The 27516-nt window shown below is 37.5% G+C and overlaps 1 protein-coding gene across 5 annotated transcripts in view; it reads left to right on the forward strand.

Annotated features, from left to right (window-relative positions):
• The window catches only part of MITF (melanocyte inducing transcription factor), a 233070-nt gene that overhangs the window by 200749 nt on the left and 4805 nt on the right, over positions 1-27516 (forward strand). For 2 of the 5 annotated variants that reach the window (XM_054595394.1, XM_054595399.1), the window contains exons 3-9: positions 1347-1574; positions 2585-2668; positions 4765-4860; positions 12265-12382; positions 14686-14760; positions 20731-20806; positions 24060-24207. In XM_054595394.1, coding sequence (XP_054451369.1) covers positions 1347-1574; positions 2585-2668; positions 4765-4860; positions 12265-12382; positions 14686-14760; positions 20731-20806; positions 24060-24207 — 825 coding nt within the window. The remainder of the gene's footprint in view (positions 1-1346; positions 1575-2584; positions 2669-4764; positions 4861-12264; positions 12383-14685; positions 14761-20730; positions 20807-24059; positions 24208-27516) is intronic. The other 3 variants (XM_054595396.1, XM_054595397.1, XM_054595398.1) reach the window with 3 other exon arrangements.

A 27516-nucleotide genomic window follows, 5' to 3' on the forward strand; every position in this document is an offset into this window, starting at 1 on the left:
TTCTTTTATATTTGTTAAAAAAAAAAGCATGAGTCAAGCCAGGAGGGAAATTGATATCAATATTTAAGACCAAACTCATAGGGCTTCCAAAAAAAAAAAAAAAAAGCCCTTGTGCGAATGGGTTTTTTACATGCATAACTAATTAGCTTAGGTTATTATAAGCAGGGCTGCTGTGACAAAGTTTCCTGTGGTGTCTCGGGATACCTTGTTTATAGTGCCTTCTCTATGCCAGTCGGTCTCCGAACTGGAATTACAGAAATAGAGAGAGTGAATAGTCTACCATTTCTCGTTGGATTGGGGCCACCTAAAACGTTGTTATGCTGGAAATGCTAGAATATAATCATTATCAGGTGAGCTTTATTTTTTATTCCTATTCAGTCTCTGAAATACAATGCAGTGAGTTGAGTGATTTACCTTTTATTGTAATAAACACACTATTTTCAGTAATTATTGAAATAAGTGTAGTTTGATACTGTTTATTGTTTGATGCCCTAAGATGTAATTCAGTTTCAGTTTTAAACAAAGTAAATGTTAGCAGTATTTCTCCCTAGTGCATGGCTGTGTGCTCTCCATGAGCCCCTGGACTCGGCTCACAAGACTAAGTTGTGTTTATCAAGAAAAAGTGACTTTAAGTTCAGTAAAAATATTTCTAATTTTGTATTAATGTTTATAAAAAATAAGAAAGGAAAATATATTGTGATAGCTTAATATTTGTGTGTTTAAAAACATGTACATAAAAATGTTAATAATTTGAATGAAGCTGCTTAATGCGCAGTTGCATTTTAGATTGAGTTCACAGTCTTAATTAAAATATTGAATAATCATGTCCAAATGAAAGTGGGAGGAATTAATCCACAACTAAGATTTACTCATCAGACTGTTTCTGTTTATTTTTGACAACCATTTGACAGTTGTTTTTAAGGAGTTTTTTTTTTTTTTTTAAAGCTGTTCTGTTTCCCAAGGAAAGTGAAGTCAGTTGAGATATGCTCCTTCTTCTAGGTTATTGTTTTGATCTTAATAAACCCTTTCAGGTGTGTGTTGGGGAAATTTTTGTCCTACAAATAGTTGCACATTTTTAGTTATTAGATGTGAAAAGAAGGGCTTTAAAGAGATATGCCGCTCATTAGCAGGGAAATAAAACAGGACAAAGTATGAGCCCAAATTCTAAGAGTTAGACTTTGAACTTCAATAATATCAAAATCCATGAACCTAGTGCCTAGTACACAACAGGGACTGATTATTTATTCTGTCAGTGGACTGGCACGTCATGTTTATGCCTGAAACAAGAGCTGTCCGAACTCACAAATAACAGCGCTGTCTTCTCTTCCCTCCATGGCTATGTTCAGGTGCAGACCCACCTCGAAAACCCCACCAAGTACCACATACAGCAAGCCCAAAGGCAGCAGGTAAAGCAGTACCTTTCTACCACTTTAGCAAATAAACATGCCAACCAAGTCCTGAGCTTGCCATGTCCAAACCAGCCTGGCGATCATGTCATGCCACCGGTGCCGGGGAGCAGCGCACCCAACAGCCCCATGGCTATGCTTACACTTAACTCCAACTGTGAAAAAGAGGTAATTAATGTCTCCTCCCCTCTCCTGTTTTCTTACACTAAATGACTGTCTGTTGGATATTACTCCTGCACTTGACTGTGGACTCTAGTCTGTCTGCATGGCCGCATTCACCGGCCTTTGTCCCAGATTATCCAGCATGGCTGTCATCCCCCAGCCTCTTGTTAGCATCACTGGGTTTTTGGATTATGGTGCAGGATGGAGACCTGGCCACTCTGAGTGCAATGTGGAGAGAGGACACTCTCTCCCTGCTGTTTTCACTGCATTAGCAAAGACTCTTCAATGCCTTTCTATTTACAAAGCAGTGAAAATGCAGAGAGAGGAGAGAGAAGGTGGAAAAGGGAGAGCAAAAATAGGAAAGGTGTGGGACAGACAGTTAGAAGTTCTTATTGTGAGTGTCTGGAATATTATTTTAATTTCTAAGTGGAAAAATTACAGAATATGCATGGATGGATTTGAATAATATAGCACATGAGAATCTAACAGAAAAGCAAATGTTTAATTGCTAGATTAATTCAGTTTTATCATAACACTGCTGCTCATGAAATCTGCTTTTGTAAAGGCTGGATTGGAGACAAGACTCAGACACACCTCAAATTAATTGTTGCATCAAAATTTGATGCATAAAAATACTTGAGAGGAGAGTTTTGATTTAATATCTATTATTTCCAAATTGTAAGATGATGAGAATCATTCATAGAGTTTTACTGTACTCTGAAATGTTTATGTGATTTCAGAGGCAACTTTTCTGAAGTTTGGCTGATTTTAGTTTCTAAAGGGACCAAGTCTTTCCCCTGTTCCCAAACCAACTGTCTTATTTTTCTCTGTCTGTATTTGTCATCTATCAGGCTAATTTGATGGAAGTTCTTTTTTCATTATTTCATTTCTTGGTCAGATTCTACTTTGAAAGCTTAGTTCACCTTGTTGCTGCATAATCAGCCTCATGTAAACATGTCACTGAAGAGTTATTTGCAAATCCAAGTCATGGGCTGATTTTGCTTGTGTTTTCACAGGGATTTTATAAGTTTGAAGAACAAAACAGGGCGGAGAGTGAATGCCCAACAATGAACACGCACTCCCGAGCATCCTGCATGCAGGTACCAAGTGACTCAGAGCCCAAGATTGAACTCCTTGGAATGAGAATCTCTGTTTGTGGCTAATCATACCATTCTAATGACTTAAGTGTCTCCCCCTCCTTGATTTATTTTTGAAGATAGAAAGCTATAAACAGCCATTTTCTTTATAGTGTCTCATGATTAAATAATTACTAAGGAAATTAAACTTAAAATGAATTTTCCCTACGTTGCTTTAAGTCATTAAATAATGCTTAAAATACATAAATTTTAATAAACAGAATTAAAATGCTGTAATTCATTTAGATACCATCATCAGTGTGCGTTATATAAACATGTAGGGTAGCAATTTTGATTACATATTGTCTTATAAAATGGAATCTCATGGAGCATACATTCTGAAACTATTAATTGAATAATATTTCATAGATATTTTCCTAAGTAATTAAAGGTTCTATGAATTCTACCTAATGGAAATAGTGAATTATGCTACCTCCATTTATTAATATATTCATATATTTGAAGTGTATGTTTAGAGGTGTAAGAGAAAGCCACAAAATTTTTTTTCTTTTTGCTTTTCTGTATTTTTTATTATCAACTTGCATTGCTTTTTTTAATAAGAAAAAAATTATTTAAAGAATTCTATCATACCAGGCCCTCTAATTTTTATTTCACTAAAAGTAAAATCAGAAATTCACAAAGAAAGGTGAATTCTTTGTTCTTCGGCCCATTTGCCTGTTCACTAGCATAATTAAAAAAATTATCTCTTAAAAACAAACAAATGAAACTGTTGTACCTAGAAATGTAACTTAATAAATAGTATGCTCGCAATTATTCAAGACTGATCTCCAATTATTCTTCTCAGGGGCCACCTTAAACCGTCAATTTTTTTCATGTTTACTGCATTTTTGGCACTGTGAACACATTATATGGTTTATCCTGAAATCTCACAAGAATCCCATAAGGCATGAATGTTATTAACCCCATTTTACAGATTGGCCCACTGAAGCTCTTAACAGGTTGGAAACTTTGCTTCTAGTACAGAAAGTGGCAGAATGAAAGTTCCAGTAAGTCCCATGGCATTGGAACCTGTCCTCTTTAACTGGAAGTGGCAAAAAGGAAAAAAAAAAAGACTTAAAAGGGCATGCTTCTGAATTTTGAGGTTTCGTTGTGTGCTCAGGAAGCACTCTTAAGATCTAAGCATGTGTGGTGCACCCACACACACTCACACAGAGACACATGATACTAGCTCAAATACATAAAGTGTTTAGGAAGAAATGTTTTCACAGACTTGTCTTTGCAACTTCTGCAATGCACATGTAATCACTGCTGTTTATTATCATAACTGATGTTTTGGTACTATAGGAATAAAATTGATTTAGTGGGAATGTCAGCTCAATGATTGTAATGATAACCTTGTCCTGGTGTAGTCCTCAGGGAGTACCGAACACCCTGGCAGCTGGACAAGGAAAAACTTACTTCACAAGTCACTGTAAGATCAGTGCAGGGCAAGCCAGTGGCCCGAGAGCACCAGTGCCCAACACACCCCTATAGTAGCAAAGAGCTGAATCACTGTCTATGTCTCCTTACTCCAGGGAGAGTCTAGGAAGGATATGGGGTGTAGTCTTTAGAGAAAAAAGGAAATGGCAGCTATCATTCAAGGTGAGCTTTCCTGGTTCATCTTTCCTGTTGAGGGCAGGCAGTTTACCACAGCAGCTGAGAGCATGAGTTTAACTTGTGCCTCATAGCCTTCTTTGATGTGTGACTTTGGGATAGTTGCTTCTCATTTATCTCACCTGGAAAATAGATACAATAATAATACCTACCCTGTTTGGGTTATTGTTGGGGTAAATCTTAGCTGGTAAAAAGCCCTGAGCATAGTGCTTGGCACCTACTAATCACTCACAAAGTGCTGGTTGCAGATGTCAACCTTGTCACCTAGAAGTGTTAATGGCCTTTAGTAATGTTCACAGTTGAGGAAAAAGAGGACACTTCTTAGTCTCAGAATCTAACTAAAGAGCATTATTGGTTTGAGTAAGAAAGGACCTTGGATCTGTGTTTGGGTTGCTTTGCACAGTTTTTGCTTATATCTTGTCTCTCTTCCATTGACTTTCCTGCAGATGGATGATGTTATTGATGACATCATTAGCCTAGAATCAAGTTATAATGAAGAAATCCTGAGCTTGATGGATCCTGCCTTGCAAATGGCAAATACGGTATTGATGAATTTTTTTAAAGAAAATCTTGAATTATTTTCAGTGTTCTCTCCCTTATCCTGAACTTTTAGTTTATCTTTGCAATTGATTCATTGAGGAGTATGTTAATAATAAAATAATTATCCCAGGATCACAAATAAATGACTTGGACATCAGAAATTATGAATTTTTCATGAGTTTACAAAGCTCCACATTCCCTGGAGCCCAAGTCTACTTTCATTAGGACATTAGGCCTTCCAATCTCCCTGACGTCCATCATTAGCTTAGTACACTGCTGCCAAGGGCAATCCTATGGGCCATACTGTGTACAGCAGTATTCTAGCTCACCTGGAAAAATAATGCAGCCTTTAAGGCAGTATCTCACTATTCACAGGTGATAGAAGAATAGTCAGGTTACCCATCAACAGTAAAATGTATTCCAATTTTAGTTAATAAAACAGTAGAACTATTTGCTGTTATATGTTACTTCTCTCTATAATTTGGAGCTTTGCCTGTGTAATTTATTGTATTTGACTCTTTATAGTTGTGTCTTATGGTACTGTTTTGCCAGGCTTATTGCAGATTTGCAGATTATACTTAGTCCCAGCAGTAATTCTGTGAGTTCTGTGAGTCAGTTTGGGGTGGTATCATTTGCCACTATTTTAGTATTAGGAAAGGTTAGCTAGTCTTGCACAAGATTTCATGGCATGAATGTGTCAGAGTCAGGCTCCTCCTCAGGTCTTTGTATGCCTAACCCGTCCTTGTTTGTTTTTTATGAGAACAGTATTTCTTAATACATAGTATATAAAAGACTAATTTCCATAGGGGTGAAGGGAAGTCATTGTTTAATGGGTACAGAGTTTTAGATTTGCAAGATAAAAAATGTTTTGGCAATCTGTTTCACAACAATGTGAATATACTTTACACTCCTGAACTATGCACTTAAAATGGTTAAGATGGTATATGTCATGTTATATCTTTTTCACTACAATAAAAAAGTTTTAAAAACTAAATTTCTATAATTATGTCAGCCAGGGAACATGATAACCCTTAAAAATTTACACCTAAATTGTTAGTAAGCTAAATTTTTATGGTCAGCAGTTTCGTTTCTTTCCGTCAAGTTTGCTTACTTGAAGTCTGGAGGGGTAAAGACACCCCTTGAAACCCCAAGTGTCTTTTAGGATCTTAGGTTTTTGTCAGCTTCCTACCCATTAAAATTCACCCCTTGATTTTGAAAGAACTAAACGTTCTGCCATCCTGACAAATGTTTTCATGCCAGACTCTCCCCATCCTCTTTGAGCTCTTGGTTGGCTTCCGTGAAACCCTTCCGTTTCCAACCTTGTGCCTCCTGGGAGGCAGATGACACTTTTTGGCAATCAAGATCCTGGGTGAACATGAACAAAACACTTGGGGGAGCTTGCCTTAGGGAATTTATAAACATACCCAAAGACATAGGTATATTTACAAGGTTTTCAATGCTCAGCAGCATTAATTAGCCATGGCCCAGTCATCCCAAAAGACCTTTGATGGTGAGGGTGTTCACTTTGCTAATGGTGCTGAATGGATACCTGGGCACATTCAGGAGGACTGTAGAAGTTATATAATTTTTTAAAAATTGTTTTTCTCCAAGGGTAAGGACTTGGAAGGCACCTGAGCTAACCTAGTACTTGTTGCATTAACTTCCTCTTACATATCCTGTGTATCCCCCACAAGAAAATCAGATACCCAGCTTCTTAAAAGCCTCCAATGAAGGATACACAGTAACTCACAAGAAGAGCAGTAAAGCACAATGGTTGAGTTGGAGATTTGTGATCAGACATGAGTTCAAATTCTAAGTCTGCCATTTATGCTATGAGCTTCCATGTTATTTAGCTTCTTGAAGTCCTGCCTTTCCCCATCTGTAAAATGGGACCGATAATTGTACCTACCTCACATGGTCATCCCATAAAGTATGTATAGCAGTTAGCATTGGGAACATATATTGTACTAAACAATATGTAATTGTTAAGTGTAATTTATTATAATATCAAATAATTGTAGTAGTATTGTATTCCGGTGGTATTCATTCAGCACCTGTAATGTGTCCAGCTGTATGTTAGAGTAACAGCATATGTAATAATCCAGGTATTCCTCACAGTAAGTCTCTCTCAAAATTGTAGACATGGGCCCCAGTTTGCCTTCTGGAGAACTTGTCCCTGTGACAGCCTCTCTGAAGACAGTTGTCATGACCTCCTTTTCTTCTCTCATTTAGACTAAATACGTATGTCTTCTCAGTCCATCTCCATGGTCTGATTGGTGCTGAAGTAAAGTTAAGATTGATTTAGCATTTATTTAATGCCTTATACCAGACCAGCACTGGATGAGGTGCTGTGGATGCAGATGAGTCAGGCATGCTGCTTGTGAGAACAGGGCTCACCTGAGGGAGGTGGGCAAACACTTCAGGGCAAACACTTGAGTGGAAATGGATCACTTAGGAGCAGGGGAGCCATCTCGGGAGAGTTCCCAAATAGAAAAGATCCCCTGGGTAGAGTTGAATTAATTCCCATCCTCAGAAGTCACTGACTGTCCCAGTGTTCATCTCTCATCCATATTCCCTCCCTGGAAAAGGATAAAGGTAGCCTTCCCGCAACAAAACTACTGCAGCATTTTGCTTTTAGGTGTATGACAGTATATCATAGAGTCTAGGAGCACAGACTCTGAGCCACACATCTGAACTCAACACATACTCTTGTGCAAGTTATTTGACCTCTCTGCGTCACTTTTCTAGTCTGGAAAATGGTGATAATAACAGCATCTAAACAATAGAATCCATGTGAGAATCATAAAAGTTACAATCTACAAAAAAGCATTTAGAACAGTCCTGGCCTTGATATGCTCTCACTAAATGTGAGTTAAGTTCTTAATCTTGATAACTTCGGGTTTTGCTCGTCCAAATTAAATAACAAAGCTACTACACCTTACTAACATTTTAATTTTTTCCACAGTAAAGTTTAAACAGTGTTTTTCATGTTAGGCATTTTTTCCTTTTATTCGATTCTTTGAAATCTTTGTTTCAAGTTGACTTAAAAAAAAAGTGGAAGAAATACTTAGAGAGGAAACCATCCTAAGGGAATTGGAATCTAGAAATGACTATTCTGAGAGCACAAGAGCCCTCTTGTATCACCAAAACAAAGAATAAAGTCCCAGTTTACTTGTGCTAACAGTGCCCAATTGATAGTCAGAGAAGGGGACCATCCAGAGGGAAAAAATATTTTACAACGATCATTTACTTGGAAAAGTAATCATTTTTGGTGGATAAGAATATTGAAAAACTCAACTCAGACCAAGTTTGGGTCACACCCCCACGTGAGTCTGCCTTCTCTTTCTTTGTCTCAAGTTGACTGTGGCTTTCATCTGTCCACTGTACAGCCTGTATGCTGGAAGTGAAGTCTCTCCATCAGGTTAATGCGCTGATAAAAAAATGCAGCAAAGACACAACATATCTGTATTAACAGAAGACTTAATTTTGATGTTCACTGTGTTTATGGAAGAATTTCTTGAACCCGGGAGGGGAACCACAGAATCCTTTCTTAAATATGCAGGGCTAGGAGACTTAATTTTTTTATTATATTTCTCCTGCCAATTTGTCTCAGAGAAGAATTTCTTTTATAGATTGTATCAGAGAGCATTATTTAACATTGAAATGTACTTTTTTTATTGTTGACACTAAAACACATGTCCCCATTTCTCCCTCTTTTGCTAAGTTTTAATTAGAAAACCATACTATTTTAATTATTAACCTTTCTTTTTAGTAGCTTCAATAAATTGCAGCCATTAATACAAAAAATGTAAGCCATCATTTAGAGCAGGGTCTCTTGGCCTTGGCACTACTAATATTTGAGATGGATAATTCTTTCTGTGGGGACTGTTCTATTCATTGTGGGATATTTAGCCACACCCCTGGCCTCCACCCTGGGTATCAATAGCACCCTCCCCTTCCCCTAGTTGTGAAAACTCAAAATGTCTTTAGACATTGACACATGTCCTCTGGAGGGGAAAATCACTCTCACTGGAGAAGCACCGATTTAGGGTCCTGAGTGAGCACCTCGTCCCTGCAGACTCCCACCCCAGTGTTTAGATTTGCATTGCAGTCTGGTAAAATCAGTGTAGTGGTTGGCAGATCACATGGCAGGGTGCTTTGTGGATCAAAATGGATATTATCTTAGCTGTCCTAACTGTAGACTAGGTATACATTACCTTCTAGAAAATTACATTACTAAATAGCAGCTCACTGTTCACTTAAGTGTAGGAGGCATTGTTTTACCTACTTTATTTCTTTAATTATTCAAAACCTGTGAGCAGAGTGATATGATTGCTGTTTGTCAGAGGGGAACACCACTCCTCAGAGAGGTTCATGTCACATCGCAGGTCAGTGACAGGGGCAGGTTTCCCAGGTCTCTGACTCCTATGTGGGCTGTAAAATCACTGCATTGTTAATTTGTCAATTTGACTATAAATATTTGGCTAGTGAGCAACTATGTTTTGAATTGCTTGGGTCCAGTTGGAAATCAAATGAAAATTGTAATATCTAATATCAGCAAGTTGATACTGTCCCCCACCCGCACCCCTACCACCAATACTGCTATGAACACGGGACATGAACTTCCTACCAAAAACCTCCATTGAGATAGCTAGAACTGGAGCTTTTCTTTCTGTAAAATCAGTAAGATAACATACACAAGTGCCTGTCCAGTTCTGTGCCTGGCCCAGAGTAGCCCCCAGAAAACTCATTTATCCCCAGCAAAAATCATGGTAATCTCTATGCTGCCAACTCCTAATCTCAAATATTGGAAAAAACAGCTAAAGTGGGACATTTCTTAGAGAACAGATAGAGAGGGTTATAAGCAGTGTTTTCTACTGGAAGGAGTGATGTTTGACCTCAGTGGGTAAGGAGAGGCATCTTGCTACAGAGGTTTGAGGTCCCTTGGGGTGGGTAACTGTCAGTTCTTGCCGTCACGGCCTCCCAACCCTGTTCTCACTGGATCTCCCCAAATCTGGCTCTCTGTCTCCCCCACTCCACCTGTCTATCCACTTCTTGTCCCTTGTACCTATGTATGGCTCTCTCTTCCTGTTTTTTATCCTAACCCTTATGCCTGTCTCTGTCTTGTTCCCAGTTTTTGATTGTTTCACCCTCTGTCTCTCTCTCTCTGTGATTCTGCATTTATTAAGTATTTGTATACATATCACCTTCCTTTAGATAATGGTTAGAAATACATGTTCTTGTCTTGCAGAAGCTTTATAATGTCTCTTTAATGTAGATCCATTGATGACAGAGAATTTTTTAAAGGTATCTGTACAAATCACTTGCCTATTACTTTTCCCTAACAAATCATCATAACACAATTGCATGTTTTGTTTTCAATTTACATTTGAAAACATGATATATATGATTTATATTTCTAGAACTATGGCAATTTATTTAGCTTATTATATTGAATGTTAAAGTCACAGCCCTGATTCATTAATACCCAATAGTTCTCCCAAAATCTGAAGCTTCAAAAATATAAGAGGATAAATCTTTGGGATCTAGGGGGATTATGAAATTTTATAGCAGCTTTTTAATTTTGACTCAAACTCTTTATAGTGCTATATTGAGGCATTTGAGTACCTTTCACTCTGCATGTTAAGCTGGACAAGAATAAAACTGAACACACACAAGGCAAGGTTAACAGCTAATAATCAAAATCATTTTTTATCAGATTCTTAGCTAGAGGGCCTTGCAATGTGGTTCTGGGCATTTTAAATTATCACAATGCATTGTTTATATGCATCTGTGTGGTGGGATACATATATTAAATTTTATATATATTTTAAATAATTTTAATTCTGTCTTCAAGAAGGAGCAAAAGACTAGTGGAAAACAGAGAGGTGCGTTCTGCTGATGGATCTATGTCCTGTCCCCAACCCCGCATATCAGAACTACTGTCAGAACCTGTCAGAAAGAATCCTATTCTTGTAGAACCTTCCCCCATCTCTTTAGCTAGGAGTTGAGTTCGTATTTAGTAGCCATGAAAGGAATAGATGACTGATGGCTACCAATGAGGAAAAACACATTTGATTCTACCTTTATTTTGTGGGTCATCTATATGTTAGTGGCTATTTGAGAGAATGAAAAATAGAATATGCAGTACAATCTTACATTTCAGTCACATTTAACAAACATTTTAATCACATTTAAATGCTCTCAAAATTTACAATTCAGGGTATGTAATCAAGGACAGGCAGGGCTAAGTGATAAAAAGTCTTACCGGGTAATATTAGTTATAGGAATTAAGTTTAGCTGAAAATGGGAAATTTCTGTGGCAGAAACAGTGAAGTCACTTAACTATGTTCCCGTAGTTTTTTTCAGGGAGTGGGAAAAGAAACGTCTCAGACTGTTTATGTCTACAAAAATGGGCCCATCAAACTCCTACCATGAACTAGTTACAGGGAAATGCATATACAGCAAAAGGAAGTCAATATTGGGAAAAAATAATTTCACTACTTTAAAATATTTAATTCAGAGCTAGAGAAAACCACTGTTAAGCTATCCTGAGAAAACTAAATACTTCCTTTTTGTGTGTGTAAATTTTTATCCTTTTATTAAAGTCAGTGAGCTCCCTCTTGTGGCTTTGTGAAAGATTTCAGTTTCAAGGAAAATAGCTTTTTTTTTTTTTTAAGCAATAAGGAAACCATTCCTTTTCCAATAACAGAAGTCTTTTTTAAAAAGATTTACTCACTTATTTTTAGAGATAGGAAAAGGAAAGGAGAAAGGGAGAGAAACATTGATCTATTGCCTTTCACACACTGCCAACTGGGGACCTGGCCCGCAACCCAGGCATGTGCTCTGACCGGAAATCAAACCTGCAACTTTTTGCTTTTGCAGGATGATGCCCAACTCACTGAATCACATCAGTCAGGGCAGAAAGCACTTCTCATCACTTTGCCTTATAAAAGAAGGAGAGAGAATGAGAGAAGGAAGAAGAAAGGGAAGGAATTGAGTGATGAAAAACCCAATCAGATGAAAAAGCCATGCCATATAGAACCTATTTCATAGTAATAGCTGACATTCACTGGACACCTACTGTGTGCTAACTCAACAAGCTAGACAGTGAGTCTGTCAAGGCACCCATTGTCTAATGCTCAGAGTAACCTACAAGCTGGTCCGAAACCATTTATGGGTGTGAGATTGTGCATCCTTTCTTCTCTCAAAGGGAACTACCTAAAGGGACCATATGTCTGTGAGTGAATGAAAAAGTAAACATCTCATGTTCTCTGATTTTAAAAAATGACTTTTAACATCAAACCATTTCTTTTAAAGGAAGTCTGGTATAGGATATGGGTTTTAGCTGAATAACTTATAAATTGTTCAACGCCTTGTTCTCATTACTGTTTTCCTATCTCCAGTTACCTGTCTCCGGAAACTTGATTGACCTTTATAGCAATCAAGGACTGCCACCCCCAGGCCTCACCATCAGCAACTCCTGTCCAGCCAACCTTCCCAACATCAAAAGGGAGCTCACAGGTAAATACCCAGCAATAGTGCCACTTACCGGGGATTGTCTGTTAATTTTCTGATCAGTAAAGTTATCAAAGTAGTCATCTCCAGACTGTTTCCAAATCACAGACATACTTTTTAAAATCTATGCAGTGGTTATAACACTGAGTCATATTTTAAAATGGAGAATTGATACTTGAAAATCCTGGTTTCCAGTTTTTGGGGTTTTTATGAGATACTGGCAGTTAGGGCAGCCTTTACTCCATGGCAACATTACTCTGTGACAACTGTCATCATGACTTATGCCTGCTGCCTTTTTGGGGTGAGGGTCAGCTATGAAATGTTTCTATTCAATCTGGTGGTGGTGTTGCTCTCCAAGCCCCTGGAGGCATTTGAGTTTTGAGAATCCTGGTCTGAATTTTCTTATGAGAAACATTCAAGCCTGCAGTTGGGATAGAGTAAGAATATATTTCTTACATCTTCAGATGCCTTCTATTATTTTTGCTGTAGCAAATGCAAAAGATTTATTATAAAGAGTAAAAAAGTAAATTATAAAATGGAGCAGTGGGTATTGTTTGTTCTTGAGGTGAGTGTGAAATTACCTATTTCGCCATTTTAACACTTTAGGGAAGACATTGGACATTCAAACATGATGAAACTATTAGAAATGGCATTCTAGCATGCTGAATTTTATGGTCCTGACCTCATCCCCCATTTTTTTATTTGGTGCTTGCATCCTGTAGGTTTGGATGAACAGACTGAGAATACAGAATATAAAGTAGATTTGGTGCAAAAAAATTCCTGTCCTGTTCAAGTCTTTAAAAAAAAATACTTCAGAAAATTATGGCAGGAAAAAGATATTTTTAAAAAAGAAAAATCATTGCTTTCGGTCCAAAAAGATACCTAATTAATTAATACGTTAAGAACCATTGAGAGCCAACAAGCAAGTAGGTACCCTACCAGGAAAGAAAAGAACCATGAAGTTTTGAAACTATTGCTGAATGAGATACATATTAAATAATGATAAAATATGGTTAGAGAGACATGATTAAAACTCTGACTACTTGAGTGCAAAGTAGACTTTTGAATTATGTATATGTTGTTTCTTCAAAAACAAAGAAAACAACAGGTGGAGGGTAGGAAGTGGGAGAAATGGGTGAAAAGGGTATACATTTATTAAATTTTTTAAAAAGCAGATATAATAGACAATATACTTCTAGGGTCATGTGTGTCTTAGAAAATAACTCATCCAAAGAGGACAAGGATAAAATTCCAAGAAAAGGAGCAAATGGACAGGAATGGGGGTGCTGATCCCTGATAGTTCAGCAGGCAGCGTGATACACCTGAAAGAGAACAGGCTTAGGAGTCAGCAGATCTGACCTAAGTAGGGCTGGAGGGATTGTCTTCATTAAGTCCTGTTTTCCCACCTGTATTAGGGTCCAGGCACGAAGAAGAAACCATACAGTGATCTGAAAAAAGAGATTTAAAATAACAATTCATTAACCATGTACAGGCAGTGAGCTACTGAAAAGGATGAATACTAAAGAGTACCCAACCGTGGGAGAGAAACCTCCTTTCCAGGACTAAGAGCCCAACCTCAGTGGGGGGATGTGGTTACAGTGCACCACATGGCACAGAAGTTCACTGGGTAGCCAGAGCTGGTCCACAGTTGGTGAATTGAGGTTGACAGGCAGAGAAACATGGGGTGGGGCTGATAAGCTGAAAACAAACAAACAAAAAAAAAGGAAACAAATTAAGATACTGAAGTGGAAGGTGTGTAAATAAAAGCTGTCTCTCATGCTTCTATGTGAGAAACAAAAATAGAAGATGATGTGGATTGACTTTCCCAATTGAAGTAATTCAGTTTCTGAAATATGCATATATAAATATATAGTAATATACACCTAACAAATATATATATACATGTATGTGCTTCACCAGCTATAAGTTTTCATGTTGGTGTGTTATAAAGGAATCATAGAAGGCTTAAAAGGTCTATTTCCTGAAAAGAAAATTTGATTCCTGGTAATAGAATATTAGTTTTCTAGTTAGTTATTTTTTGTGTTTGTGTCATTATGATTACAGTGTGTCAGACATACTTGTCACTGGTCCTTTACCATCTTCTAGAAGCCAAGTTTGTTGCATTTATTTTGATATATACTGCTATTGAAATATGCAAGTTTTAGAGAGTCATAATTTTGAAAACTCTAGTATTATTTAGAGTCAAGTCAGATAAGCTTGCCTGCATTTAGAAAATGAGATATTTATAATTCACATTATCATGTGCCTTGAATAGTTCCAGTTTCTAATTACTTCATTCACGTGCACAGCGTGTATTTTTCCCACAGAGTCTGAAGCGAGAGCATTGGCTAAAGAGCGACAAAAAAAGGACAATCACAACTTGAGTAAGTTTGTTTTATGTTCGTGATATTTGATATTGGGATTGATAATCCCCCTTATATCAAAATTTTTCTAGAACTTTTAGGAGGAGATTGATTTATTTGCCATTAAAATTACATTTTTTATGGAAGAAATTTTTTTTTTTTCAGGGAAACCAAGGTATATATTTTTCCCATATTTTATCTCAGACCAAATTGATTTTCTTTTTCAGTATCCTGAAAACTATGTTACTTTTTTATAGAATTGGGGTGTGTGTGTGTGTCTGTGTGAATGTGGGATTTGATGCCCAACTACCCAATTATAAGTGTTGCTCACATTGGAACTTATTAACAAAACAGAACTATGGAATCTCCTCCTCCAGTGAGATTTGAGAGAAAGAAAATGAAACGTGGGGGATAGTCAATCAGTGGGTGAGGTAGCCTTCCAAATTTCGAACTTCACCTGTCACTTAAAAAAAAATCTTTTAACATTTAAAATTATTTTTATGTGTTTAATTTACTCTTGATCAAATATTTAAGCTGTTCCTATAAAAATTTAGGATTTTTGTCTAATAGTAAAAAGAAGCTGGACACTAAAAAACAAAAAGGATTAAGCTTGGAAGTAGGAAACAGTTTGCGTCTGTGTCAGTTTCTCATCTCATGGCCTCCTTTTCTCTTTTTCCTAAATTGATTTTTAAGAATATAAGTTACATATAAACATTTTGTCCTTATGTAAATGATAGAATAAGGCCAGAGTTCTCCTCTGGTCATTGGAATAATCATTTCTTTTTCAATTTGCTTTTTGGTGTTCCCAACCACTTTTTATGTGGTTAGGAACACACGCACATACACACACACACACAAAATAAAAAGCCTTGTTTTGTGTATGATTTAGTGTAAACAGTATAATATTGTCCATATTTGTTGCTGCTTGCTTTTTCACTCAACAGCATATTCTGAAGACCTTTTGCAGTTAATATCTAGATCTATGTACTTTTTAAAAACTGTTGCTTAAGAATTTCACAGTGTGACTACCTACTGCTTTGTGATGTTTCCAGTTTTCCTTGTTATAAACAAGTCACCATGAACATTTGTGTTTGTCACAAAACAGAAGTTCTGTCTACCCAACACTAGCAGAGCCAAACACTAAATACTTAGAACTGCAGTGAAGGAAGACTGGATTTTTTATTATGAATGGTGCCACCCAGGAGAATGGGAAGCTAATGCTTGAAAGCCCAAGCACCTTGGTGGGTTAGGGGTTCGGGGCTGTGTCGGGACCTAACTGGTCAGAGGTGAGGTACAGGTAATAAACCATTTCTTCTAGTCTTGACAGCTCTAAGGTCTGTTCTGACATCCTTCCGTCCAGTCTCAGAGTAAAGTAGCCAGGGGATCATTGCACCGTAGGGACCCTTGGGTTCACGTCCAGGGGAGTTGGTTTCCCAGCTTAGTTGCTAAGAATGGAATTTCTGAGTCCCAGGGGTGATTTGTTTTTAAATGGATACTGCTCTTCTCAGTTCCCAGGCCAGTTCTGAGCAGCTTTCCTCATCACCTAACCACAAGATTTGGAGTAATATTCTTAAGGTCTCCTCTAGATTCCAAGTGATCTTACTCTTAAGTATTCTTCCTTTTAAAATTCTTTATAAATAAGATAATTAGGCATTATCCAAACCTTGTTAAGAACAATATTCACCTTTACTTAGGCACCTAATCCATCAAGTTCATGGTTGTCAGTAAAGTGCAAACATGGTTAGCTCAAATTCTGAGGGCTATAACACAATCCTAAAATCTCATCTAACCATTAGAAATTAATATTCAAGGCTAGATTGCCTGTTGGCATAGCTCTTCCTCTGCTAGAAATTTATCTTGTAAAAGTACTTGCCAAAATGTGCAGAACACATCTATTTCTTCACTCTGTTTATTAATGAGCCCCGTTATGTATAAGGCACTTTCCACAGGCATGACCAGACAGGTTTCCCACCCCTATGAGTTTACAGTCAAGTCAGGGACAGACAGAATACAGGAGCAAACCAATTCATTAAGGTGGTGTTTTCAGCATGATAAGTGTTATAATAGTGTCATGTACATTTCATAAAATGTACATGAAAGCCCTGGCAAGAGTATTTCTTACACCACTGAAAAAGAGGGAGAAATTGGAAACACTCTAAATATTTATCAGTGGAGGACTTATAAATAAATTATGGTACATCCAGATAAGGACTACTCTGGTACCTCTTAAGAAGAATGGGGTTGGTCTGTCTATCTGACTCAGACAATGTCTACAATGTATTACTGAGGAACAAAGTCAGAATGATGTGTATAGTATCCCATTTTGTAAAATGTACATACTGTGTAGGGATGTGCATGCATGTGTGTATATGAGTGTGTGTGTTTATGAGTGTGTGTGAGGGGGAGAGGATCTTGGAGTCATCTTTATTATTGACAGTGTCCTCAGGAATATAGGTGTTCTGTGGTGTAAAAAAGTGGCTTTTACTTCTTCCTTTATACACTTTTCTATGTTTTCCAGTTTTTATGAGCTTATTTCACTTTTGTAATGAAAAATAATTGGGGAGGGAAGGTACTGAATTAAAAATAAAATGTGGTACATTTAAATTTTGACAGTGAGAGATGTCAACAATATGCTATTAAGTGAGAAAAGATAGATGCAGAATCATATTTAGCATTTGTCTACTGTAATTGTATCACTCTTTAATGCATAATTACTGAGGGCCTACTATTTGCCAAGTTCATGTAGGTGCTTGGAATGCACCAATGAACATATATACATATACAAAACACATACATTAGCTGGTAGAAAGGTATATAAATGAATTAATGAGTGAATTATGTAGATATTAGGTGGTAGAAAGTTTTATGAGGAGACCAAGTGCAACCAGGGGCATAGAGTGTCAGGGTGGGCATGGGAGGTTGTGGCTGTTTTAAATAGAGTGGTCAAGGAGGACTAATAGGGCAATTTGAGTCACTACCTGACTGAGGTGAGGCCAGAGCCATTTGATATTTGGGGAAGAATGTTTAGGCAAGGGTAACAGCAGTATGAACTCCAAAAGAGGAAATTGAAGTTCTAAAGTGGTTGAGGAATAGCAAGAAGTTCATGTGCTGAAGAGGGGAACACAGATGAATCATGATAAAAGATATGGTCACAGTGGGAGATGAATAGAAAATGAGGTAAGATAGAGGAGGCATCGAGGTGCTTGTTGGATGCCTTGAGGACTTGGCTTTTGCCTTGGTAAGATGGGAAGTAACTGGAAGGTTTTCAGTAAAGGATTGCCCACAGGAGATGGGAAATGATGGGCATGGGTTGAACACAGATACCAGTTAATAGGATTGCAGTAATCCAGGCAGAAGATGATGGTGGCTTCTCTTAGTAGCAGTGGAGGTTGGAGTAGACAGATTCTGGAAATATTCTGAAGGTAGACCCAACAGAATTTGATGATGGATTAGATGTGGGATGTGAGAAGACTAGAGGTACAGAATTGATTACAAGGTTCTGGCAAAACCACCTGGGAGGACGGAGTTATATTGAATGAGGTGGGGAAGCCTGTGGGTAGAGCTGTTTGAGCAGGGAAGAGCAGAAGCTCAGTTTGGAGTGTCCCGCTACTATTAGATTTCCATATGGAAACACCAAGTAGTCAGACTTACAGGTCTGGAGTTCTGGGAAGATGTCTGGCCTAGATATGTAACTGTGGGAGTCATCAGCACATGAGTGGTATTTAAAAACCACCAGATGAAATGAGATCACCAGGAAGTGATTGTGATCTTGAAGACGCTGAAGAACTGTGGCCTGGGTGCCACGTGTGTGTTTATTTTTAGCATGTAAAAACAATCACCAGAGATATATAAGATATATCTGTATCTGGATGACAGGAGACTTTTATTTCACTTTGTGTATTTCAGTATTGTTTGAATTTTTATGATTACTATATCCTTGGAAAAAGTAAGAAAACATTGTGAGAAGAGGTTAGGTAGAAGATCAGAAGTGCAAAAATTTTTTCTTCAGGACCATTGTGTATCACTTATTATTTCTCCTTTTATAAAAGCCTAATGATTAGACAGTAGTAATACATAGTTGATTTACTGATAAAAATAATCACTCTTTTTTTTTGAAAAAAAATGAAAAAGACAACATATATGAGGGCGACCCAAAAACACCCTGAAGGGTGGATCCCTTGTACAGGTTCCCCCCGCTAGGTGAGTGTTCTAGGGACCCATCTGTATCAGCATAGCAGCTGGCATTTTTATGAGAAGCTGTGTTCAGCTTTAATAATTTTTTTGAACACTCAGCACATTTGTCCATTTCATAATTTAGGAGCGCAGCTGCCCACACTGCGCTGAATGTTCAGCAATTTTTGACAAAAAATGGCATGACCCCCATGCCCCACCCTCCCTGTTCACACAGTCTCGCCCCGAGTGACTTTTTTTTTTTTATTTCCCCGGATGAAAAAAGTCCTCAAAAGGAAATGTTTTGCCAATATGGAAGAAGTGAAACAAAAAACGGCAGAAGCCGTAAAAGGCGTCAAAATTGATGAGTTCAGAAACTGTTTTGAGCAGTGGAAAAGACATCTTGATACGTGTATTGCATCAAATGGACAGTGCTTTGAAGGTGACTGAAGTGTAATCATGTAAGAATAAATAAATTGTGGATTTTTTGGGTCCCCCCTCATATTGTGAAAGTAGTGAATATTATTATTTATTTAAGTGGGTCAAATATAAATATGTATTGCCATACAAAATAATCTAATGATAAATATGCATTAAGTTATAGGATGTTTAAAGTAAAATGTTAACATCTTTAATTCAATTTATTAGACTTTAAGTTATTTGGAATTTATTTGCTGGACTATAGTTAAATTAGAAACATTATTAACTCATAAGCTTTGCTACTTCACCCTCCCCTACGAAGGTGATGATTTAGTCGAACAAACAGCTGTATTTATATAATGGGAATGCTGTTAGGATGCATGATATAGTTAAAGATGCTGGCGTAACTTTGGGGGTGGGTCATCTGGACTGCAGCCACTGGCCAGGTCTGCCCACCAAGCACTTGGGAGGTAGCTGGTTGAGACTATGATGTGCTATCCATGTAAAATACACACTGGATTTACAAAACTTAGTACACGGAAGAGAAAGTAGATATTTAATTTATAAATTTTTCTGTTGATTACGTGTTAAAATGATAATATTTCGGATATATTGGATATATAATTTCACCTCTTTTTACTCTCTTAGTATGACTACTAGAACATTTAAAATTATACTTGTAACTTGCAGCATTATGTTTCTGTTTGATAGCGCTGGGCTGAAACAGGAGTTTTCGTGTGACCCTTGGGCTAAGAATGTTTTTAACATTTTAAAGAGTTAAAAAAATCAAAATAAGAATAATATTTTGGCATGTGTGAAAATGACATAAAATCCAAATTTTAGCACTCAGTGCTTCTCATTAGTAGACTTTCTCTGCAAAGAGTTGTACCTGGTCAAATTACCCCATTTTGACTTTGTAGAAATCTGTTTTCGCTCTTGCTATGCAAGTACCTATGTAATAGCCTCAGTTGTTGCCATTTAGCTGGCAGAGGCAGAAGTACTTACTGGGAGGCCCTTTGCAGAGTTTGCCACCCTTGTCTGCAGGGTCAGAGTTCAGTTTTGGCCTCTCCCCACTTATTGCTGGGTGTCCTGGTCAAGTCCCTAATGTCTCCTTGGTGGTTTTGTTATTTGTAACTGAAGATAGCACCTCCAATTTCAGGGTTGTTACAGGATTACATGAGATGAAAAATGTATATCTCAGGGCTTTGTTAAAGATAAAAGGTAGCTCATTTTAAAAAGTAGCTTAACCTCAGTACTAAAACTGTGGTAAAAACAGAAATAAAGATTCAGGTTTTTGTGGTCCTAAGTGGGGAAGTTTACATACACACATCTTTAATGAGATATGTTAATGTGAATGTGATGGTTACCAATAGTCTTTTCTGTGCTTTTTTTTTTTTGAAGTTGAACGAAGAAGAAGATTTAACATAAATGATCGCATTAAAGAACTAGGTACTTTGATTCCCAAGTCCAATGATCCGTGAGTACAATTGCATGTTAATCTGCATCTTATATTTTTTTGTACCTTAATGTTTTGTCATACGTTATAAAAAGTACACTGTTATAAAAACCAGTGTGAAGAAGTACCCCCTGCCTTTGTTTCATCCTAAGTACTCCTTATACTTTGCTTTTGGTGAGTCTCATCAAACTAAGATTGTGAGATAAGGACAATCTTAGTTGTACAATCTGAATTGTACAGAAGGATGTTTGGACATGAGAATACAGCTTTAGGTGCGAGGAGGTGGCTTTTTGAAATCAGAGAGTCCTTGGCAAATAAACACCGAGCTGCTAAACAAAATAATTTTAACAGTTTATGCAGGACAGTGATTTCAGTAGCCGCTGACGCAAGAAGTTGTTGCCTGGCCTTCAACTTGAACAATATTTGTAGGCGCTGAGAGCTGATATTGGAAACTTCAAGTTTAACAGTTTTGCTCAATTATTTTTTTGAAACTTTCATGCTCTTTGTATGTTTTACCCTTCTAGAAAAAAAGTAATTTTAATACTTTTGTAAGTATAGGTCAGCTAATTGGCGTTTCAGCTTTCAGTCTTTCTTCCCTTCCACTGCTTTCAGAGATAACAGTTGTAAAGATAATTTTCCTTCTAGCATTATCAGCAAATAGAACAACAAATATACAATTTTTATCCATTAGAAATTGGCCCATTTGAAGTAAGGAGCTAGAGGATGTATATACTTTAATGGCGCGCACAGGCATTCAATGAAATTAGCCTGTGAATATGACCTTTTAGCTACCTAATAAAATGTAAAGATGAAATCAAGCATTATTCGTGCAAAGCTTATTAAATTTGCTATGCACATTATTGTCAGGGAATTTGTGACAAAATAAAATAAAACTATTGCCTATTGTAAGGTGGTTCTGATGAATATTAAAGCACAATTTCCATCATCAACATTGTACTTTCCAGGTTTTTCAAGGAAAGCTGTTTTGAAACTCAGAACATTCACATTCTCAGTTCTGCAGCACAAATTTATCCTACTAAGGGGCTGTGACCTTCATTTCCTATAGTCAGTCTTGCATGATAGTTGAAAATGAATTCCCATTTTCCTGTTCTTTATCAGCTTTCACTTTTTAGCATATTCTTTTAAACTGTAGCATATGAATCTCTAGCAACATAAGAAATTGTGGGGCTGGAGTGAAAGCCTTTATTTGCATATCTTCTTTCTCCATTGTATTCAATTACTTATGTTCATGATCAGAACTGATAATGATCTTTAATTGTAGACATTGTTTTAAGATAAAATGGACTATAATCTGTTATGGGGATTTTCCTGTCCCAGGTGTCTGGGAACAGACTTTGGGGCAGCTCTAGAGACAAGCTGATCAGGGTCTCAGCCCCATACTTTCTCCTTTCCTAGAGCAGACTTGCTTTTGTTAATTTATATATTAGAGATTTGTGTACACATCCGTGTGAAAAAGGATCTTTCTCATTACAACAAAAACAAAGTTTAACAACCCTTCTTTTAAGCCCAGAACAATGATTGGTTGGGTCTCACAAGGAAGCAAATCCCAAGGTAATTGTTTGAAATAACAACTTCTTAAAAACTGAGTAGCAGTGTACATGTTTCAGTAACTGTTTTTTTACTTTGCTGGCCTCGTTAAGGCATCTTTCATTATAATTGTTTCTCGCTGCCTACTGAAGTGTCTATTTCTTTGAGCTTAGCCCTGAACATTAAACTAGTTTTCTCAAACTCAGTTCACGTCCTGGGTTGCTATCTTTGGTGTTGAGACCCCAGGGATTGACCCCCAGGAATTCTCAGAGGACTGTAACTCTGCCTCTCATGGGAGAACTTCTGTTTCGTTCTTTATTTAATCAACATGAGGATCGATTACTTGGTGACTTGTGTTAATGGTCCTCCTTTCACATGGCCCACCTGATACTTCCAATCTGCTTTGAGCAGCTATAGATTATGTCTTAGGAGGTTTTTCATAAGTTAAGTTGCTTTTGTTTTTATCATTATCATTATCATCATGGATATTGTCTCTAAAATGACTCATTAATTTAAAGTGCTATAGAAATGTTACTTATGTAATAATAATTTCATTCTTAATTGTTTCTTAGGAGCACTCTAAATTTTTCATCTCATTTTTACCTGAATTTTAATGGCATTTTTAATTTTCTCCTATATGAGTACATGAGAGTTACAATGATTAAAAACTGAGAGGCACTGACCTCAAGCTGCCTGAGTTTGGATTCCAAAGCAGTGCCTGACTAGATTTGGGGAAGATACTTGAGCTCTTGTACTTTATTTTTCTCATCTGTTACAAAAGGGGGCAACCAGAATACTCCTACCTAGTCTTGTTGTTCTGAGGATGCCGTCACATAAAAGGAAGGATGGTAGTGGTTTAGAACATGGTCTGAAGCCAGATAACCTAGGCTTCCTGGTTCTACCACTTCCCAGCTGTGTGACCTTGGGCCAGTTAGTTAACCTTTCTGTGCCTGAGTCTCCCAGTCTGTCAAGTGAGGATAATATTAGTACCTATCCACTGAGGTTGTGATGACTGAATGAGCTGTAGAATTCTTTAAAAAGTACTTGGCCCATAGTAAGTGCTATTCAAAGATAGCCATTATAATTATTGTATTCAACCCTTAACACACTATTTGCTCCATTATTTGAACTGTTTTCTAAACTTTTCATAGCATAATTACATAAAGTGCCTCCTTTGATTCTATTAACATACCTTATGAGGCTGCTTTTACAAGTGTAATATCCCCATTTTATAGATGACAAAATGAAAATAAATAACCTGCCCATGAAAACTCATGATAAAAGTTAAGGATGACCCTTTTACGCCTCACACAATCAAGTAGTGAGAGATCATGGAATTTATTTTTTTTGCAGCTTTTTCTGTCTGTCTGAGTTAATTTTATAGTCCTAGAAAGCTATAACTATTTAATACAATGTTAAGAATATTGACTTTGCAATCAGCAGAACTAAACTTAGGTCCTGACTCCACCTTATTGTAGCTCTGTAACCTGGGCAAGCCAAATAGTCTCTGTTTCTACTCATGTGCAGCATCCCTCCCTTTCCAGGTCTTTGTCTGAGTTAAGTAAGATAGTGTATATGAGGTGGTGGACAGTGTCCAGCATGTGGCAAGCACTAAATGAATGATAGCTGTTATCAACTTGGAATTGTTATCACATCTTTAGAAAATGAATGGTCTAAATATGTCTCAAAACATACAGAGGTCTGTTTCTTTGCATTTTTATCACAGAGACATGCGCTGGAACAAGGGAACAATTTTAAAAGCATCTGTGGACTATATCCGAAAGCTGCAGCGAGAACAGCAACGTGCCAAAGAGCTTGAAAACCGTCAGAAGAAACTGGAGCATGCAAACCGTCACTTGTTGCTCAGAATACAGGTACAGGGCATGTGTTCTGCAGTTACCTGCATGTTCCTGACTTATGAGAGGAGAAGAAAGGACATAATGAGCCATGAGGGAGTTGACTTACATGATCCTAAGATGGTCAATCCCCATTTTTTGTGGATTCCCTGTTTGAATTTTTCCACTCATAAAAAGTTGTTTGTAACCCAAAGCAACATTTGTGGCACTTTTGTGGTTGCTCTCAGACACACTCAGGGCAGCGAACATGAATTGCCTGATGACTCGTTTTCTGCTCAGGTGGAACAAGGCGAGGCTCTGCTTTCTTTCATCTCCTACTATAAACCCAGTATCCTTTTTGCAGTCTCTTAGTGCCATGTTTTTCATTTTTGTGGTTTTTGTGGGCGATTTTGCTGTTTGCAGTGGCCTCTAAGTATCTTGCTGAAATGCCTGACTAGTGTTCCTAAGCACTAAAGGCTATGATGTCTTGTACAGAGTTAAGTTTCATTCAGACATAAGTTGCAGTGCTATTGGCTGTTAATTCAGTGTTAATGAAATCAACATTATATATTAAATAAGGTGTCTTTAAACAGAAACACATGAAACAAGGCTATATTATGAAAATGTGACCAGAGGATTGCAGGAACCCAACCCTGTATTTCCCCCAAGTAACAGTGGTTCAGTATTCACTATTCAGTGTGCACAGTGACTTTATCAAACATACTGCCTCAGTCCATTTGTGCTGCTATGACAAAAATACCATAACCTGGTAGCTTATACAACAAACATTTGTTTCTCACAGTTCTGGAAGCTAGAAAGTCTAAGGTTAAGACGCCAGCAGATTCAGAGGGTGATGAGGGCTTGCTTCTTAGTTCAGAGACAGCCATCTTCTTGCTGTATCTACATGGGGGAAGAGGCAAGGGCACTCTCTGGGGTATTTTTTATAAAGGCACTAATCTCATCCATGAGGGCTCCATTCTCATTACCTAAGCACCTCTGAAAGCACCATCTCCAAATACCACCTCATTGGGGAATTCAGTTTCAACATCTAAATTTTAGGGGGCACGTACGTGCAGTTCATAGCAATATTTACTGTGAATAATGAGAATTGACTGTAGTTGTTAAACACAAAGATGCCTTAGTATTAGGGCAGGTACGGTTCGTGGTCAATACCCATGTATGTAGGGAACTTGGAGACACACAGAGACTCTTATCAAGATATAAATTTAAGAAATAGTACTAATAGTGAAATTATACCATGTATATCTTTATCTTATACTATATGTTCTTAGCGGGAGAAATACTAATTTTAATAATACATAGAATTCATCTGTCATTTTATTTAGGAAGTGTGCGTACCAGTGTAAGCAGGAGCCTCTTTGGTATCAGCTCCTGGCACTTGCCTAGGCACTAGACCTCTTATGCTGAGTGCAGAGACACAGCTACCTCTGAAACTATCTTGAAAAAGACAAAAACAGATTGCTAATGACCAAAGGAATTTTCAAGAGTATTTTTAATTCACTGGCTGACTTTGAATTCAGCCCACCAGCAAGAGTCACTGACATTATACATTCTTCTTGAGTAGATGGACCCATCTTTTACCAGATTGTGCTGTAAAGCAGTGGTTACGTTTCAGGTTCTCAAGGCAACTATTTATGTAATGACAGTGGTGCGAAGTGTGACACTTAGAGACCAGCATGTTCCCTTTAGTGGTATGAGTCCCAGACACTGGATGTATTTAACAGAGTAATTCATAGGTAATGATGGTCTCTGATCTTTTTAATGCCCCACAATACAACTGGCATTTCTAGATGTCACATCTCTCATTTCCATGCAGTGATCTTCAGCCATAGGGCAGGGAGCTGAAGACAGTTGTCCTCTAGGGGGTGTATTTTATAATCTCAGTGTTGAAGTAGGGGTCAGCTCTAATTTAAAAATCCTCCTTTCTTTCTCTCCCTTTCATTTGGCTTTTGTTGTGTTCCATGTCCTCTGGTTCAGCCATAGGTCTTCAATCTCTTGAACTTAGTATATCAGTTTATAAAAGCAGCTTGTACTAATGAGTTATCTCCTTATTCAAATATTAAAATATGATAATTGTTCTAAAAGAGAGGCTAGGTTTTAAGTTTCCAAATATGTCTGTTTGTGTGAAAAATGAATATTGTAAAATAAGTGAATTGGAAATTCCATGGTGGCAGTGTCTTGGGCTCCCTCCAGTGGCCATGTGAGGCAGCCTTTAGCACTTTAGTGTCATGGACACATGACTAGTTATGAAAATTCTGCAGTGCCTTGAGACTGAGGTCTCCAGGTGAGATGTAGCACATTATTCAGGAATCTAAGCAATGCTTTAGTCCACTGATAAATATTTTAAATTAAATGCCAGAAGAGTGAGATATTTGCCTCTCTTAATCAAACTTTATTATTATTATATTTTTATTTTTATTTTTTTTGAAAATACAAACTACATATGTGGGAGTGCTGATCTTATTAGCACGTTGGTTCAGATTTACAAGAGTGGATGTTCTCAGCTTGGACCCAAGGGCTTCCTTTCGTTTTCATTTTAAGTGATGCATGCAAAAATTTTCACAGAAGAAAGAGCATGAGGCCTCAATATCATTGAACTCCCATTATATAAATAGCCCCAAGTTTTTAAATGAGGCCTGAGAGACTTGTGTTTCTATAGATTGTGTGACATTTCAGGTTCCCGTTTCTTACTTGTATTGCATCCAAAGAAAGATGCTCTGGGTCAAACAACCTTTAGTATAGACTGAACATGCCTCTTCTGGAACACAGATGGGCAAAGATTGAGAGGCCATGTCATGTTGGGAACACCCTTCCTTCTCTGATGGGGCAAGATGACTTGCTTCAAATTTATATTCTGTTGTTATTGTATTATTGTATCACAAACATAGAAAGAATAGCATTCACATGTGGAGGTAGAATGCTCATTGGGGAATCTATTGGGGTGTCTAGGGGTCATTTTGGGAGGGTCCAGGGATACTAGGGATGGGGGGAAGGAAGGCCCCCCGCTTGGAAGACATTTTGAAATGAGGTACTATAATCTCTGACACAGGAATTCAGTTAGGCAGCTCAGATTGCCATAACAAACACCACTGGTCAGCTTAAACAGCAGAAATTTACTTTCTCTGAGTTTTCTGCATATGTCCGCAGGGTTCTTTCCTCCTGGAACCACTTTTCTTGGCTTGTAGAAAGCCGCCTTCTCCTTGTGTTTCCACACTGTCGTCCCTCTATGCATGTCTTTCCTAATCTTCTTTTCTTACAAGGACACCAGTTCTTTTGGGTACTGGATTAGAGCCACCCTAATGATCTCATTTTAATTTAATTTCCTCT

This window comes from Pteronotus mesoamericanus, unplaced genomic scaffold, assembly GCF_021234165.1.
Source record: "Pteronotus mesoamericanus isolate MK-2021 breed Mesoamerican mustached bat unplaced genomic scaffold, CSHL_Meso_final scaffold_54, whole genome shotgun sequence".
In the NCBI taxonomy this organism is placed as follows: Eukaryota; Metazoa; Chordata; class Mammalia; order Chiroptera; family Mormoopidae; genus Pteronotus; species Pteronotus mesoamericanus.